The sequence below is a fragment of the Gobio gobio genome (genome assembly GCF_949357685.1).
Source record: "Gobio gobio genome assembly, chromosome: 3".
Lineage (NCBI taxonomy): Eukaryota > Metazoa > Chordata > Actinopteri > Cypriniformes > Gobionidae > Gobio > Gobio gobio.
The window spans coordinates 27,556,337-27,574,728 of NC_137099.1; the positions used below are offsets into that span (position 1 = coordinate 27,556,337).

General features: G+C 44.1%; 1 protein-coding gene across 1 annotated transcript in view; it reads left to right on the plus strand.

The window, feature by feature from the left end:
• gucy1b1 (guanylate cyclase 1 soluble subunit beta 1) overlaps positions 1–18,392 on the plus strand; it is a 38,640-nt gene that overhangs the window by 11,508 nt on the left and 8,740 nt on the right. The window contains exons 9-11 of the mRNA XM_079812935.1: positions 2,187–2,384; positions 14,900–15,137; positions 17,574–17,714. Of these exons, the coding sequence (XP_079669061.1) occupies positions 2,187–2,384; positions 14,900–15,137; positions 17,574–17,714 (577 nt within the window). The remainder of the gene's footprint in view (positions 1–2,186; positions 2,385–14,899; positions 15,138–17,573; positions 17,715–18,392) is intronic.

The following is an 18,392-nucleotide window of genomic DNA, read 5'->3' on the forward strand; positions in this document are numbered from 1 at the left end:
GAACAGCAACTCGACAGTTGAAGAAGTCGACATCTTTCTGCAGAGTCAATAGATACAGACCTCCAAACTTCGTGTGGCCTTCAGATTATCTGAAGAACAGTGCGTAGAGAGCTTCATGGAATAGGTTTCCATGGCCAAGCAGCTGCATCCAAGCCTTACATCACCAAGGGAAATGCAAAGTGTTGGATGCAGTGGTGTAAAGCATGCCGCCACTGGACTCTAGAGCAGAGGAGACGTGTTCTCTGGAGTGATGAATTACGCTTCTCTGTCTGGCAATACAATGGACAAGTCTGGGTTTGGCAGTTGCCAGGAGAACGGTACTTGCCTGACTGCATTGTGATAAGTGTAATGTTTGGTGGAGGGGGATTTTGGTGTGGGGTTGTTTTTCATTTGTTGGGCTTGGCTCCTTAGTGCCAGTGATAGGAACTCTTAATGCTTCAGCATATCAAGACATTTTGGACAATTTCATGCTCCCAACTTTATGGGAACAGTTTAGAGATGACCCCTTTCTGTTCCAACATGACTGCGCACCAGTGCACAAAGCAAGGTCAATAAAACATGGATGAGTTTGGTGTGGAAGAATTTGACTGGCCTGCACAGAGTCCTGACCTCAACCCGATAGAACACCTTTGTGATGAATTAGAGCGGAGACTGTGAGCCAGGCCTTCTCGTCCAACATTGTGCCTGACCTCACAAATGCATTTCTAGAAGAATGGTCAAAAATTCCCATAAACACACTCCTAAACCTTGTGGAAAGCCTTCCCAGAAGAGTTGAAGCTGTTATAGCTGCCAAGGGTGGGCCAACTCCATATTAAACCCTACGGATTAAGAATGGGATGTCATTAAAATTCATGTGCATGTAAAGGCAGGCATCCCAAAACGTTTGGCAATATAGTGTACATTTATTTGTACACTATAGTATGATAGTGTATACACTATCAAATGGTTGGCAGACAATTACCATCCCATTTTACTTAACTTACATATCACTTGTAAGAAAATGACTAATACTGACTAATACATCAGTCCCAAACTAGATTTTGTATGAGCCACCACAGTTTAAAAGTATACAAAATAACACAAAGTGAAAATAAAGTGGCTTTTTGGGTACGGAAGCTACAGTTTCCATGGTAAATACACAATGCTAACATGTACTGTTAATGAAAGATATGGAAACTGCTCATGATTAATAGAATGAATATCATACCTGCATGCAAATACTTCCCAGCTAACAGATTTTTCCAGTTGCGTAATTTATTGGTACTTTTTGGAAATTTCACGACGTTGCATGCTCATAGTTTCTTTTACGCTTTAATTATAATGTGATATAAAAAGTGATGTACAGCGTGCGCAAGCGTGTGTGCAATTGAAGAATGCACGCTACGAGCACAGTATAACGGCTAACGACTGGAAAGTTAGTTTTTCTGAGGTGAGAGACTTTTTATTTCATATCGAACATAGCGTTAGACTAATGACACTTATATATATATATATAGCCTGACAACATCTCATCTGACCGCAGATACTGAATCAGGACAGTGTGTTTTTTGTCTGACAGAAGCGTCAACAGCTTTCACACACGTCTTTCAAAAAAGTCTAGCATCTGAAAAACAGAATTGTGTTTGTTGTTGTTGTTGTTTCTTTGACTGCACACTCCGTGACCCACTTTTAGATTGCAAGCCCGAGATGAGAAACATTGGCTTAAGCTAATTGCATTAGTTCTGATTTTAAAATCATACTTCTGCTCTCAACATGAAGATAAGAGGGACTGTACACTGTAAAACAGGTCACTTGGTTCAGACACTCTTTCACTGGCAAGCACAACTACTAGAATAATCTGTGTCCCTCCCACTGGTTTAGATTGAATAATCTGCTGGGGTTTTTTTTTATAGAAACTACAATAATCCCCTTGGCATGCACAAAGAGGCTTTGAAAATGTATTATAAAATATGCGGTGGAAATATTTTCTGCTGGCACTGCTATATTGGGTTATACAGTATTTTGATATATATATATATATATATATATATATATATATATATATATATATATATATATATATATATATATATATACTTTTGGGTGGGTTAGGGTTAGGACAGTTTTTTTAGAGAATAACATTTTGTTTCTTGACTTTTTGATAATTTATGTTCTTAATCCAGTGTTTTGTCATTTGTGTATGTCAGTGTTATGAATCTGGATGACCTTACAAGGAGAGGTCTGTACCTGAGTGACATTCCTCTTCATGACGCCACCCGTGACCTTGTGTTACTCGGGGAGCAGTTTCGTGAGGAGTACAAGTTGACCCAGGAGCTGGAGATCCTGACTGATCGTCTGCAGCACACACTCCGAGCCCTGGAGGATGAGAAGAAGAAGACAGACAGGTCAGTCTATGACAGATTTTAATACTTTCATACAGTAGTGGCCAAAAATTATATCCAGTGAGCATAACATCTTAAGGTTATGTATCAAACCTGAGAAGGGAACGAGATCCTGCGTCAGTTGCTCACATCTAGCAGCCGAACCAGGTAATAGATGAAATACAGAGTTCCTCAGGGAGCATGGGGGTAGAATTCCAACAAGCCTAAGGTAGCAGGGTACTGAAGGGCGCATGCAAAGGAAGAATTCCAACAATATCCAGACCAATGAACTGGAGAAGCAACAGAGAATGGATCGCTAACCTTGATACAAACCATTCCACAAAGACCTTGGTGTATCCTGGGGATGGGGATCAACCCATTCACAAGGAGCATAATCCTGCTTCAGGGGTGGCACAGTAAGTAGATCGCCATCTTCACACTTCACAAGCATGTACAAAGTTCCCGTGACAGCATGGTTGCTATTATCGCAGTAAATTCACCAAGGAAGCATCTAAAGATAGATGCCTTTACATCCACACTCTCACCTTTAATTTACAGTTCTGGAGTTGGGCGACAGAGAAAGTTGGAAGACAACGCTCACTTCCAACTCTGCCAACTCACCCATTCCTGCAGGAAGCGTGCTGCATGGATGCATTCACATCTATACTATCTCCTCCTATTCTGGAGGGGGCTACAGATGATAAGTGGGAGGCGTGTGTCGACATAGTCCACTATATTCTTTCAATCTGCCCATTCCTTGCAAACTTCCAAGAAGCGTGCCTATATAGTGATTATGTTTACTCGAACACCTCCAGGCTGAATACGCTGGAGGGGGAATGAAAGTGCTATAAACACACCAGATTAATCTACCAAATCACCTCTTTCTCGCAGCCACCGTCTGCTTAGCTCCCGATAAAAGTCACATCATCTCATTGTGACCCACACCTTCAGATCTTATATCAGAGGAGCAATGCTGAACAACAGCATGGACAAGAAAAGAGAGTGGACCCATACTAGAGCCTAGAGTGCGAGACAAATATGTTTGCTTCATCTCTGCCAAATAATACTCTTTCAGCCCTCATGGACCCCAAGAGAGGGGTATATCTCCTGAAAACTTTAGCAGATCTGGGACCTGAACTGTGAGGTGCAGACACTTGACTATCATTCCTCAAGAAAACAACTCCCTCACCACGACTCAACACAGTGAGTGCATTTAGCTCCCTTAAGAGCCGAACACACTTGCTCTACTTCGATTGGCAAGGACATATCCTTCCAAGAGGATGCAGCTTAAGAGGAGAGATAGCTAACAAGCAACTCTTCAACCCGGGGCATCCTCGCGTATAGCTGCTCACACAGCCCCTCCACACGCGAATAGGCTTCCTCGCAAAGCAGGCTTCCTGAGGCAACATGAGAGCAATGGGTTTAATAAATCTCCGTTTTGGATTGGAAGAATTTGAAAAGCAAGCATCCAAATCCAAAAAATGGGACATGAGGGCAATGGAACTATCATATTTGGAAAAGTCGAAAAAAAAAAAAGAATACTTACGTCAGATTCCTCCCCACGCTCCGCCTACAATCCCCACTTTTGGCTGCATCTGCAGCCATGAGACCTGAACTGTGAGGTGCAGGTGCTTGACTCAAATTGTACATTAATGGTTTTCAAGTGTTTAAGTTTAAAATAATAAATATATTACACCTCTGTTATGAAATGTATTGAAAGAATATACTGTATCATTCAAACAGTTCTCCAGTTTGGTGTTCAGAGCAAAGTTTATAGATTATTTTCTTTAATGGTTTGGAGAAAACGGTCACCTGCACACAAACCTAGACAAATATTAGACCCCTTAAGACCCAAGCCCAGACCAAAACTAGATATCTCAAGGCCCCGATCTAGACCAAGATCCAGATCTAAACCAGTACCTAACACTGAGTTTCAGACCACCTCCCCTGCATCTGATTGCCAAAAGATGCTTAGAGGAAACTCCATCCAGGGTTTGCCAACTGGGGAACTCACCTGGAGAGTGTAGAAATCAAATCAAATCAAATCAAATCACTTTATTGTCACACAGCCATGTACACAAGTGCAACAGCAGGTGAAATTCTTGGTGCAGTTCCGAGCAACATAGTAGTCACGACATGACATTTACAACATTTAGAGCAGCATCAGATTACACTGATACGCCCACAATTACTCACAGCACAGTAAACTCTACAATAAACAATAAATAATTTACACAATGTGAGTGTGGTTCTCACAGCTTTAACCAATATACACATACTTACAATATACATATACTTTAAACAATATACTTCAAACAATATACTTTAAACAATATACACACTAAAACATACATTAAACAATATACATTACGCTATAATAATAATAATAATAATAATAGTATACAATGTACAGTATACATTATTATTCACAGTAGAGATCCAATGTGCAATAGGTGCTATATGATAAATAATAAATTATATAAATGTGTATATAATGTGTGTGTATCGACAGTGGGTTGTGCTGAGTGATATTCTGTCCAGTGTGTGTTATGATCCTGATGGATCAAGAGTTCAGGAGTCTAATTGCTTGTGGGAAGAAGCTGTTCTGGAGTCGGCTGGTGCGTGTTCTGATGCTGCGGTACCGCCTGCCTGATGGCAGCAGTGAGAGCAGCCCATGGCTCGGGTGGCTAGAGTCTCTGATGATCCTCTGAGCTCTCTTCACACACCGCCTGGCGTAAATGTCCTGGAGGGAGGGAAGCTCACCTCCGATGATGCAGCTGGCCGTGCGCACTACCCTTTGCAGGGCTTTGCGGCTGCGGGCGGTACTGTTGCCGTACCAGGTGGTGATGCAGCCAGTCAGCAGGCTCTCTGTAGTGCTGGTGTAGAACCGTGTGAGGATGTGGCGGTTCATTCCAAACCTCCTCAGCCGTCGCAGGAAGAAAAGGCGCTGATGAGCCTTCTTCACAACGGCCTCGGTGTGGACGGACCATGAGAGTTCCTCTGTGATGTGGACACCGAGGAACTTGAAGCTGCTGACTCTCTCCACCGGTGCTCCATCGATGGTGATGGGGCGGTGTTCTCTCTCATTCCTCCTGAAGTCGACCACCAGCTCCTTGGTCTTGCTGACGTTGAGGGAGAGGTTGTGCTCCTGACACCACCGTGTCAGAGTGTGCACCTCCTCTCTGTAGGCCGTTTCATCATTGTCAGTGATGAGACCTACCACCGTCGTATCGTCAGCAAACTTGATGATGGTGTTGGAGCTGTGGGTTGCCACACAGTCATGTGTGTACAAGGAGTACAGGAGTGGGCTGAGAACACAGCCCTGAGGGGCTCCAGTGTTGAGAGTCAGTGGTGAGGAGATGTTACTGCCCATTCTGACCACCTGGCGTCTGTTTGACAGGAAGTCCAGGATCCAGCTGCATAACAGGCTGTTTAAGCCGAGAGCCCGGAGTTTCATGTCAAGTATGGAGGGCACAATGGTGTTGAATGCTGAGCTGTAGTCTACAAACAGCATTCTCACATATGTGTTCCTCTTTTCCAGGTGGGAGAGAGCAGTGTGAATAGTGGATGAAATGGCATCATCAGTGGAGCGGTTTTTGCGGTATGCAAACTGCAGTGGGTCCAGTGAGGGGGGGAGAACAGAGCAGATGTGGTTTCTGACTAGTCTCTCAAAGCATTTGCTGATGATGGGGGTCAGAGCAACAGGACGCCAGTCGTTTAAGCAGGTGGTTTTTGCTTGCTTCGGTACAGGAACAATGGTGGACGTTTTGAAGCATGTGGGGACCACAGACAGGGAGAGGGACAGGTTAAAAATGTCCGTGAAAACTCCAGCCAGTTGGCGCGCGCACGCTCTGATGACGCGGCCCGGAATGCCGTCTGGACCCGCGGCTTTACGGACGTTCACCCGCCGGAAGGATCGGGTTACATCCGCTACAGATACGGAGAGTGCACTAACCTCTGTATCTTCAGCCAAGAGCTCTCTCTCCGCGAGGGCGGTGTTAGTTCCCTCAAAGCGAGCATAGAAGGTGTTTAGCTCGTCCGGGAGAGAGGCAGCGGTGTTCACGGTGGAGTTTGTGTTCCCTTTGTAGTCCGTGATGGTGTTAATTCCCCTCCACATGCTTCTGGAGTCGGTGGTGTTGAACTGTCCTTCAATCTTGTCCCTGTACTGGCGTTTTGCTGCTCTGATGGTTTTCCGGAGGGCATAACTTGCTTGTTTATGCTCCTCCGCATTACCGGAGTTAAAGGCGAAGGTCCGCGCATTGAGTGCCGCGCGAACATCCACATTTAGCCACGGCTTCTGATTGGGGTACAGCCGTATTGTTTTGGTCGGAACAACGTCTTCTACGCACTTCCTGATGAAACACGTTACGCTATCGGCGTAGACCTCGATGTCGTCATCAGAGGCCGACCGGAACATCTCCCAGTCCGCGTGATCAAAACAGTCTTGTAGCATAGAGTCCGATTGGTCCGACCAGCACTGGATGGTTCTGAGGGCGGGTGCTTCCTGTTTCAGTCTCTGCCTGTAAGCGGGCAGAAGGATGATGGAAGCGTGATCCGATTTGCCAAATGGTGGGCGCGGGAGTGATTTGTAACCATCCTTGAAGGGAGAGTAACAATGATCCAGAACTCGGTTCCCTCGTGTGTTGAAGCTAACATGTTGGTGGTATTTGGGTGCGATGCGCTTGAAGTTGGCTTTGTTAAAGTCCCCGGTCACAATAAACGCAGCCTCAGGATGCGCGGTTTCCTGCTCACTCACTGACCTATACAGTTCCTTCAGTGCCCGGTCTGTGTCGGCTTGTGGGGGAATATACACCGCTGTGATGATGACCGCTGTGAATTCCCTCGGTAGCCAGAATGGTCGACACATAACCGTGAGAAATTCCAGATCAGGAGAACAGAAAGACTTGATAGAATGTACGTTCCTCTGATCACACCAGGATCGGTTGATCATAAAACATACACCCCCGCCTTTGCTTTTCCCGGAGAGATCTTTTTCTCTGTCCATCCGATGCACGGAGAACCCCGTGGTTTCGATGGCCGAATCTGGAATCTCAGCGGACATCCAAGTTTCTGTAAGGCAGATAATGCAGCAGTCCCTCGTCTCTCGTTGGAAAGAGATCCGTGCTCTCAGCTCGCAGAGTTTATTGTCCAGAGACTGAACATTTGCCAGTAAAATACTGGGAAGCGGGGGTCGGTTTGCGCGGCGTCTTAATCTGATGAGCACGCCGGCTCTGCTTCCCCTTCTCCGGCGGCGTTTCCGTGGTCGGGCCGCCCAAACAAAAGGATCCGCTGCTGTGTTTGTAAGCAGCGGTTCGTCACTGGAGAATTTAAAGTCCGGTTTTCGGTGTGCGATTGCCGAACCAATGTCCAAAAGTGTCTGTCTGTCGTACGTAGTGAGGCAGACAACATCCAAGACAAAAAACACAAAAACTATAAACAGAACAAAAAACTACAATGTTTCAGCAGAGCTTGCGACGTTGCGGCCATCCTCGGCGCCATCTCGACTCGACAAGCACCACAAGCACTCCTGCTTTGAGTCGAAGGCACTCACTTGTGAAGTGAGACATCAAGCTAGCTTTCCCGCCATTTACGTATTATACTGTTAACATACAGAAAGAAACTGGCTCCACCTGGAGATTATTAAATCTTGCAACGGTATTAGGTGTCGCCCAGCCTGCAGCTATGCAGAAGTCTGGTAAAGAGGCGCCATACGCTAATGACAATGAGGAAGCAACACTCCTTGTAGAGTGGGCTCTAACTCCGAAAGGGGCATGGCATGCCTTGAATTTGGTACACCAAGGCAATGACATCCAGTATCCAGAGGGCCAACCATTTTTTTGGAGACAGCCTTTCTTTTCTGCCATCCTCCAAAGCAGACAAAGAGCTGCTCTGAGCTCATAAAGCTCTGCATGTGGTCCATGTAGATGCGCAGGACATGAACGGGACACAGCAACACAAGGGCTGGGTCTGACTCCTCTAGGAGCAGCACTTGAAAGTTCACCACCTTGTCCCGAAAAGGAGTTATTGGAAGATCCTTCCTCGGGGGAATCTGTCAGGGAAGGGTTGTCGCAATGTCTAAAAGCTGATATGTGACAAAGTGTACAGCAAACAAGCTACATAACACAGAGATACGTTTTTATATGCTGTCGACCCAAAAAAACGAGAGTTTAAGGAGACAAAAGTGGATAAAGGCAGTAAAACGTGACGCTTCAGCAGGAAGAATGGGTTCATTTTGGGATCCTGACACTCAGTATGCGTATGTGTGCAGTAAACATTTTGTCACTGTTAAGTCAAATATCCAAATGGTTTATATACAACCCCAAATCAGAAAAAGTTGGGACAGTATGGAAAACACAAAAAAAAAAAAAAAGTGATTTCTAAATTTACTTTGACTTGTATTTCATTGCAGACAATATGAACACAAAATATTTCATGTTTTGTCTGGTCAACTTCATGTCATTTGTAAATATGCATCCTTTCCTGTCATTCAGACCTGCAACACATTTAAAAAAAAGTTGGGACAGGAGCAATTTAGGGCTAGTAATGAGGTAAAATGGTTAAATAATGATGTGATTTGAAACAGGTGATGTCAACAGGTGATTGTAATTATGATTTGGTACAAAAGTAGCATCCAAGAAAGGTCTAATCCTTTAGGAGCAAAGATGGGCCGAGGATCGCCAGTTTGCCATCAAATACGTGAGAAAATTATTGAAATGTTTAAAAACAATGTTCCTCAAAGAAAGATAGGAAGAGATTTGGATATTTCACATTCAACAGTGCATAACATATTTAGAAGTAAGTAAATTTAGAAATCACTTCTTTTTTTTTATTTGCGTTTTCTATACTGTCCCAACTTTTTCTGATTTGGGGTTGCATTTTATTTCCTGTCGCTGATTACGTTCCCCTGTAGTGGGTGTAGTTCTCAGTGTAATATAGCAGTCGCGCTCTGTCTCAATGGCCTGTATCCACTTTTTTGTCCTTAAACGCTCGTTTTTTGGGTTTTGTTTAGCTTGTTTGCTGTACACTTTGTCACGTATCCGCTTTTAGACATTGTTCTGTTTTTTGTTATAAGTCCGAAATGACAAGGAGGCCGCTTCACGCAATGCAAACTCAATGGAGAGCGTTCGATTGTCCCCCCCCCCCCCGGTGGGCGTGGTCATCAGATTATGACGCGTGTCGCTCTATCTCTATAGTGTTACATTTCTGTCAAAATTCTTCCCTTCCCTTCTTCACTAAAGGAAGACCTTTGAGAGTCTGTGTGGAGTTTTACAGTATTCTATAATTTCCGGATAAATAAAATAAGGCCCATCTCCTCCTCTGCATGCATTACCTTTGTACAGTAATCTGTAAATTACATTACATGTCAATCAGACCATCTCTTCCTGTCTAAATGGGTGGTTACACAAGGCAAGCTGAAAATAGGCTGTAGTCTTGTCCGAGACCATGTGTGAGGACCCAGATCCAGACCAATACACTGAGTAATGCAACAAAGGTCACTTTTAGATCTAATGACTAAGGCCCTACTCCATATGGCACCCTAAGCCCTTACAATCCTGCTTTGAGTCTATAATTTGGTGTTATAATGCCACACAAACTGTCACAAGGCTATAATGATAAGAAAAAAGCATGAAATAAGCATGAAATTTGTTTCCCCCACGTACAGCTTTTTTAAGATGGCTGTCTCTCTTTTCCTGCTTGGAAAATGAGGCTGTACTTGCACTCTCTGTGGGGAGCCAGTCTGCAAGCTCTGTGTTTGTTTATTAAATCTGGTGGAGAACCTTGAACATCACCAGAGACCCTCTCTCTCATCCACACAGACAATAAATACCAGCTGGAGCTACACAAATGCCTGTGTTCTTGTCAGATTTTAAAACATGAGTGTTCCTAAGTAAGGTTTAGAAAATCCTCATTAAATATGGTGTAGGTTGTTTTTTCATTTGTGTTGCAAATTAAATCTGTGTAAGAATTACTATGAGTAGCTGACATGTGGTTATAACTTCTAACTAAGCAAACTTTTTTCAGTTAATTTCAAATGTACAGTACAACATTTAAAATGTGTCAATAGCGTTAGATGCACATGCATTTCTTGGAAACGTCTCGGTTACGTATGGTAACCCTCGTTCCCTGAAGGAGGGAACGGAGACGTACGTCGGACCCGTTCCATGGGGAAGGTAATGGTGCAGCAAGCCGACACTAGAATGGGCACTCCGGTGTTACTGAATATGGGAAGCGAGCACACGGGAAGCTACCGGTGCTACACGCAGGCTATAGAATCTAGCGAACGTGTTAGGTGTCGCCCAGCCCGCAGCTCTAAAATATCTGTCAGCGAGGCGCCACGAGCCAACGCCCAGGAAGAAGCAACACCCCTAGTGGAGTGGGCTCTTAACCCGAGCAGGCACGGCACGTTTTGGGTTTCATACACCTAGACGATGGCATCCACTATCCAGTTGGCCATCCTCTGCTTGGAGACAGCCTTTCCCTTCTGCTGTCCTCCGTAACAGACGAAGAGCTGCTCTGAGGTCCTGAAGCCCGCAGGGCGCGGACCGGACAGAGAAAAGCTAGGGCTGGGTCTGCCTCCTCCGAAGGCAGCGCTTGCAGGCTCTCCACCTGGTCCCGGAAGGGAGTGGTGGGAACCTTGGGCACCTATCCAGGCCGGGGTCTCAGGATTACATGAGAGTTACCAGGCCCGAACTCCAGGCACGATTTGTCGACCGAAAATGCCTGCAGGTCCCCTACCCTCTTGATAGAGGCTAATGCAGTCAGGAGTACTGTCTTTAGAGAAAGGATTTTCAACTCTGCCGACTGCAAAGGCTCAAAGGGCGCTCTCTGTAGTGCGGTTAGCACCAGAGTTAAGTCCCAAGAGGGTATAGAGGGAGGGCGAGGCGGATTTAGTCTCCGTCTTACCATTTACCATGTCATAGTTTGCGGCGATAGCGGCAACATAAACTTTGAGGGTGGAGGGAGACAGCCTTCGCTCCAACCCATCTTGTAGGAAGGAAAGCACTGAACCGATCAAACATCTCCGGGGGTCTTCTCGGCGAGAAGAACGCCAATCGATGAACAGGTTCCACTTCAACGCATAGAGGTTCCTCGTAGAGGGAGCTCTAGCGGAAGTGATGGTGTCTACCACATTCTGTGGCAGGCCACCTAGAACCTCCGCGTCCCGTCCAGGGACCAGACATGGAGTTTCCAGAGGTCCGGAAGCGGCTGCCAAAGGGTGCGCCGTCTCTGAGTCAGGAGGTACTTCCTCAGAGGAATGGGCCAAGGAGGTGCTGTCACGAGGGGCACTAGCTCCGGGAACCAAGTCCGGTTGGGCCAATACAGGGCAACCAACAGGACTTGCTCCTCGTCCTCCCTGACGTTGCACAGTGTCTGTGCAAGAAGGCTCACTGGGGAAAACGCAAATTTGCGTAGGCCCCGGGCCAGCTGTGTGCCAGAGCATCCGAGCCGAGGGTCCCCTCGGTCAGGGAATAAAACAACTGGCAGTGGGTCGTGTCCGGGGCGGCAAACAGGTCTACCTGTGCGGTCCCGAAGCGACTCCAGATCAGCTGGACCACCTGGGGATGGAGTCTCCACTCTCCCGGGAACACTTGCTGTTGTGAGAGCTCATCAGCTGCACGATTAAGCAGGCCCGGAATGTGAATAGCATGAAGCGACCTCAGATGCTTCTGACTCCAGGGGAGGAGGAGATGGTGGGCGAGTTGTGACATGCGACGGGAGCGTAGACCACCCTGTTTTCTTTGACGTACGCAACGGCCGCTGTGCTGTCCGTACGGACCAGAACGTGCTTGCCTCTGAGCGGCTCCTTGAAGTGGCTGAGTGCAAGACAAACTGCTAACAACTCCAGGCAATTGATATGCCATTGCAGTTGAGGCCCCGTCCACAGACCCGAAACTGCAATCCCGTTGTACGTGGCACCCCAGCCGGTGGATGAGGCATCCGTGGAGATAACAGAATGCCTGGACACTTGTTCTAGAGGCACTCTTGCCCATAAAAATGAAGGGTCCGACCACGGGCTGAAGGTTTGGCGGCATCTTGGCGTCACTTGGACACGGAGGGTTCCGCTGTGCCACGCCCATCTCGGGACTCGGCCGAGTAGCCAGCGTTGAAGCGGTCTCATATGAAAGCCATCCCAGCGGCGTTACTGCGGCTGCCATATGCCCCAGGAGCCTCTGAAAATGTTTCAGTGGTACCGCTGTCCTGCGTTTGAACGAGTTCAAGCAGTTCAACACAGACTGGATGCGCTCCTTGGTGAGGGGCGCTGTCAGACCGACCGAGTCCAGCTCCGTACAGAGAAAAGAGATCCTCTGCGTGGGGCAGAGTTTGCTCTTTCAAGATCGGCCATAACCCGCCGCTTTCTTGGGTACAAAATGAAGTATGGGCTGTAGAACCCGGACTTCATATCGGCTGGAGGGACTGGTTCTATCGTGTCCTTCGCCAGTAGGACTGCGATCTCTGCCTGGAGCACAGGGAGTGCTCCTCCCTCCTTCAACGCGGTGAAGTGAACGCCCCTGAGCTTGGGGGAGCGCCAGGCGAACTGAATCGCACAGCCGAGTCTGATGGTATGGGTGAGACGGCACACGGCGCGCTGAACACTCAAGCCCTTATGAAAAAGGAAAGATGTACAACGCGCCGATGTGGTTATGCTCTCATGAGAGAGCATAGACCACCCACGAACACAGTGTCAACATGCTTGCGATGCGATAGAGGAGTAGGGGGCCCACGGAGATGTACTCGTTGGGGGAAGCCTCACTGTAAACCTCAGGTCACCCAGGCTTATCAGCCAAAGTAGCCCCTTTTCTGGTGCACAAGAAAAGAAACTAGATCGGGGTATAAGCGAAGGGACTCAACCCCGCTTGAGGTTTCATAGTCTCGACCACGCATCTGCGGTGCCGAGCGACACGCGCTGGGTTGCCGTGGTAACCCGCGCTGTCACCCAGCAGCTAGATGGCACACGGCGCACTGAACACTCAAACCCTCACGCGGAAGGCGAGACGAACAGCGTGTCACCGTGATCCCGTTCCCCTGAGAGAACACGGATCACCCACGAACGCAGTCTCAACATGTTTATGCGAGAGGGATTGTGGCTGTCAGGACAGGAAACAACCGCATCCAGAAACGCACGGGTGGAATGACGTCTTGAAAAAGACGCAGTGTCACACCCGTGTTGCTCTTTTGTGAGGAAACGCTCTTTCAACAGTGCTGAAGCACCCAGGGGAAGACCGCGGCAGCACACAGGAGATATTGCAGTCCTGTGTCTGCACTCACTGAGACAAACGCCCTCACCAAACCGACAGTTGCTTTGAGAACAGCAGTTTATTATGCTGATGCAGCGGTGATTGTGCCTTTTCGCCAACACAAAGCGTCCCTCTCGTTCTCTGGAGTATCTCTCTTGTAGATAGGCTCTCTTTTAGAAAAGCAGTCTTGCTTCATCAAAGCCGTTTCGGCTCCGAAGTGAATGACAATAGTGCGCTGCTCTCGCTTCCTGTTTATACCCGCAATGCGGGGCGGAGCGCGAGATGCAAATCTCGCACGCCAATGGCCCATTGGCCTGTTCTCTATATCTCGAAGCTGATAGGGGCTCCCTGAAGTGATCCCAATTCGTCTGTGACGTCCGACATACGTCGAACATGACCGACTGAAAGGGAACCGAGATGTTTGAACCGAGCAGCCTTATCTTCACTAGCGGATGTCCTGCACTAAAACTTGTGCAGTTGGTCAATTTAGGACACTGAGTTATGACTGTCCTTTTCTTTAAGGTTTATGTACTGTATATGATTTTAGGACACAGTTTTTATATGCAGATGAAGTAGGTCGCCTCATAGAAAATTGCTGGATTTTTGTTGTACAGTTGGGACCTCATGAAAAATTCAGCTTTGCCATCACAGATATAAATTACATTGCAAATGAAATCAAAATGTTGATTAAAATATTGAAATAAAAACTGTTATTTTAAATTGTAAAAATATTTCATAATATTACTGCTTTTGAGCACACAATTCTTAAATAAATAAATACATATTTATAAAGAGTTTGCAATGTTCATACCTATTTTCTATCATGTTGTATAACAGCGCTCTAAAATGCTTTTTGATTATAGAGGTTAATATTTGTGTTTTCCCATTGGCAGTATGAAATAAGAACAGAACAGATGGATGAATGTCTAAATGTAGAGAGCCAATACACTTAACAGCTCTGTGGATAATTAGCACTCAACCTTCAGGGAAAGTACAGTGTCTAAAAGAATGAAGTGATGCACATAATTCTATGGTCAGTTGAAGTGAATTTCACAAAAGGATTCCTTTTGTATTAGATTAATTCATTTAGGTCTTTTTAACAACTTTTTATTTTTTTTACAAACTGAAGTAAACAACTGTACTTCACAGCCCCTCCTTGCTTTGGATGACTACACAAATTGTAAATTGTTACTATATGACTCAAAATGATCTATTGTTCAGTCAGTGAAATTGAATTGAGTGAACATATGTGCTATTTTTTTGAAGAGTGCACATGAAAATAATAATACCTCTTTGTTTCAGGTTGCTGTATTCGGTTCTGCCTCCGTCTGTAGCCAATGAACTGAGGCATAAGCGGCCCGTGCCTGCTAAACGATACGACAACGTGACAATTCTTTTTAGTGGCATTGTTGGGTTCAATGCGTTCTGCAGCAAACATGCATCAGCAGAGGGAGCCATTAAAATTGTCAACCTGCTCAACGACATCTACACCAGATTTGACATCCTCACTGATTCGCGGAAGAACCCTTATGTGTATAAGGTGAGTGAATTTTAACCTGTAAATTGAATCTGTTCATATGTGTGTTTTTGGTTTAGTGGAAAAGAGAGGAAAATAAAATATTTATGATTACGGAAAATGCTTCAGAATTGATAGAAATAAAAATACCTTTTTAACCAAACTCACAGACATAAACAGAGAAATTTGTGGCCACATCCAGAGATATTCAGCGCACAAAAGACACAACTTTGTATGATTGTGACTGGCCTAAAATATCTTGACAAAAAATGGTCCCAGGTACATGGATACATTTGTGTGAGTGTGCTTGTGAGAAGGCATGTTAGCCACAATGTAAAGTTAAAGCATTATTACTTGCAAGATGAAAAATATTGAAATCAGTGTCACTTTTAGCAAACTTACTGTAATAAAGGTGTCGCTTTCAACAAAAGTAATAAACCTACCAGCTACAAAGTTCAAAGACAAAATTATATGTATGATATGTAGTTTTATATTAAATATTTTAGGTTAGATCAATAAATTAATGACTATATTTAGAGCAGAGTGTGAAGCTTATTTTAGGTCAAGTGCTAAATTGAGTCATCTTATGTGGGTTTATATTTTATTATTATTATTTGTTAAACCTTGCTGTAGGCAACCCAGAGCACGTTCACAATCACATTCCTCTGAATAACCATTACTGGGATAAAAGAGAAGCACATAGAATTTACTAATTTATTCACTAGAGACATATGCAATAGGTAATTAGGGAATATTAATCAAACAACAATACTGATATATTGTTCTTTGTTTAATATTACAGAAACTGTATGGTGAATTATAATTACAGGCCCGCTTCTCTTTTAAATTCCAACAGCAGCAAACCATTTCAGTAACACAATTTTACAGTGTCCCTACTACATACTTACTATAGTAATAACAGTAAATCATGCATAATTATAAGCAAATAACCCTAAACCAAATATGAATTCTAATCCTAATTATATAGTTAGTACATGTTGTTAATTAATATTACTCTTCAGTACGTATTTGTATAATTACACTGTAGGGCACCTTAAAATAAAGTGTAACCATTATCAAACAGTTATTTGACCTTAAGCAACAATCTACACACTATTATTTTTTCTGATATTGTTATATTTCAGTAAATGCAACCTGTAATGGTTTTCAATAATCAACTTTGTTTTGAATACTCTATTCCACACAAGGAAGTGGCTATGGAAGGAAGCCACCACACTCATTCAGTAGAAATAATTGGGATATTCTTTTAGCCTTAATAGTTTTCCTTCTACATGTCCATGTTATGGTAGAAAAACTGAACAGTTGCATGACCCACAAATCCAATTTCAGCTAAAAGTGCAAATTTTTCCCAGATATAATGCATATTTTCTATATTACTGCATTAAAACGTGAGCTATAATGCAAACAAGTTTAGCTAAAAACAGAATATTATGAATTTATCATACCCATAAATTATTTGGATTTGAAAGTCCAGCAAGATTTACCTATTTATTTCTCTTTCAAATCATTTCACAAGCTGGATTAGATGCATCTAGGGGCCATATTTGGCCCTCAGGCTGTATGTTTGACACTCTTGATTTAGACCTTACAATTGTAATGCAAGTCTTTTGAACTTCCAGAGCAACCATTAACAGCCATGGTTTCGTATTTTCTGTAGCTTTATTAATTTTATTAACTTTCTGTGCCTCATAGCTTGTACTTTTCCAACTACACATAATGTACAATGCTCTCTTAAAAACAAGGGCATGAGAACATGTCCTTGATTTACATCCTAGGCGTACAGACAAGAATGCACTTCATGTAGCTTTGCTAACTAAACAAAACGGCTGGGTAGAATTTCAAGGCTGGCTCACCAAAAAAAGCAATATTTACTTAAAGCCAACTGTATCTATGTGGTCCAAAGGTCTCATGAAGGACTGGGCTCTCTCTGAAGATGTGTTTTAGAGTTTGTTGCAGTAGGTTTTTAAATCTGGAGGGGGGGGGGGCAACATTTTCAGTGTGTGTCATCAAGAAAACTTGAATGAATCAAAAGTGTCTTACAACTGGCTAGGCTTGGATGATAGTTTATCCTCCTTTTTTCATTTTATTTTGTTTGGCTTTATTCATATCACAAACTAAGGCTAGTTATTATCATACATTCAAGGCCACAGGATATCTTTAAATGTTTTAATGACTTTTTTTAATTGATTTCTTATCTTGGATATCCATTAATCAATACATGTTGAAAAAAATGTTAAGTAAATATCTATATGCTGTACAAATGTCATTGCTTTAAGTAGGTTAGTGGTAACTGTTAAATGACTTTGGGGTAGAGAACTCAAAAATAGTGTAGCTCATGGAAAGTCCTTTGAGGTTCATCATACCACTGGCACGAGCTATTTCTGGTGGTTTCTGATTTAAATCCATCACTTTCCTAAATATCTTTCTATTCTCTAAAAGGTGGAGACTGTTGGTGATAAGTACATGACCGTGAGTGGTCTTCCAGAGCCCTGCACCCACCATGCAAAATCTATCTGTCACCTGGCCCTGGACATGATGGAGATCGCTGGACAGGTGAAAGTGGACGAGGATCCTGTGCAGGTGATCACTAAGATATTTTCTTGACCCAGTTACAAGTTTAAACAAAAATACAAAAATTGTATGCATTGCATATGAGATTGTTTCAAGGTCTTTCGTTCCATAATCAACAGGGTAACAAAGTATCACTGCACTCTCTGAACGCATTAGCTGAACTATATGGACACAAAATTATTGTTTTCTCAAATCTTTGCCTAAGATTGAATATCAGTTCAAATATATGTAATGAAGAACATTACAGCAATATCACACAACCTTGAGTGTGTGGTGCGGTTGTGTTTCAGTATTGCTTTACTTTTATCAGTACTATTGGAATGCTTGTCCAATTAAATTGAAGGAACAGATATATAGAGAATAGTTACAATGTACTACATACATCAGGGATGGGCAACTTCGGTCCTGGAGGGCCACTGTCCTGCAGAGTTTAGCTCCAACCCTAATCAAATACACCTAAACAAGCTAATCAAGGTCTTCAGGATTACTAGAACACTACAGGAAGGACAGTTTTACCAAGACTGCAGAAGTCGGCATGCTGAGGGTGCTGAGAATTCACATGATGAGATACTGTGTACTGTTTAATATATGAAATTCTATAATATAGAGTATAATAATATAATATAGAGTATTAGGGTCAGAATTATGTTCTAGCCTATTTAGTTTTCTTTGTGTTCTTCGTTCTGC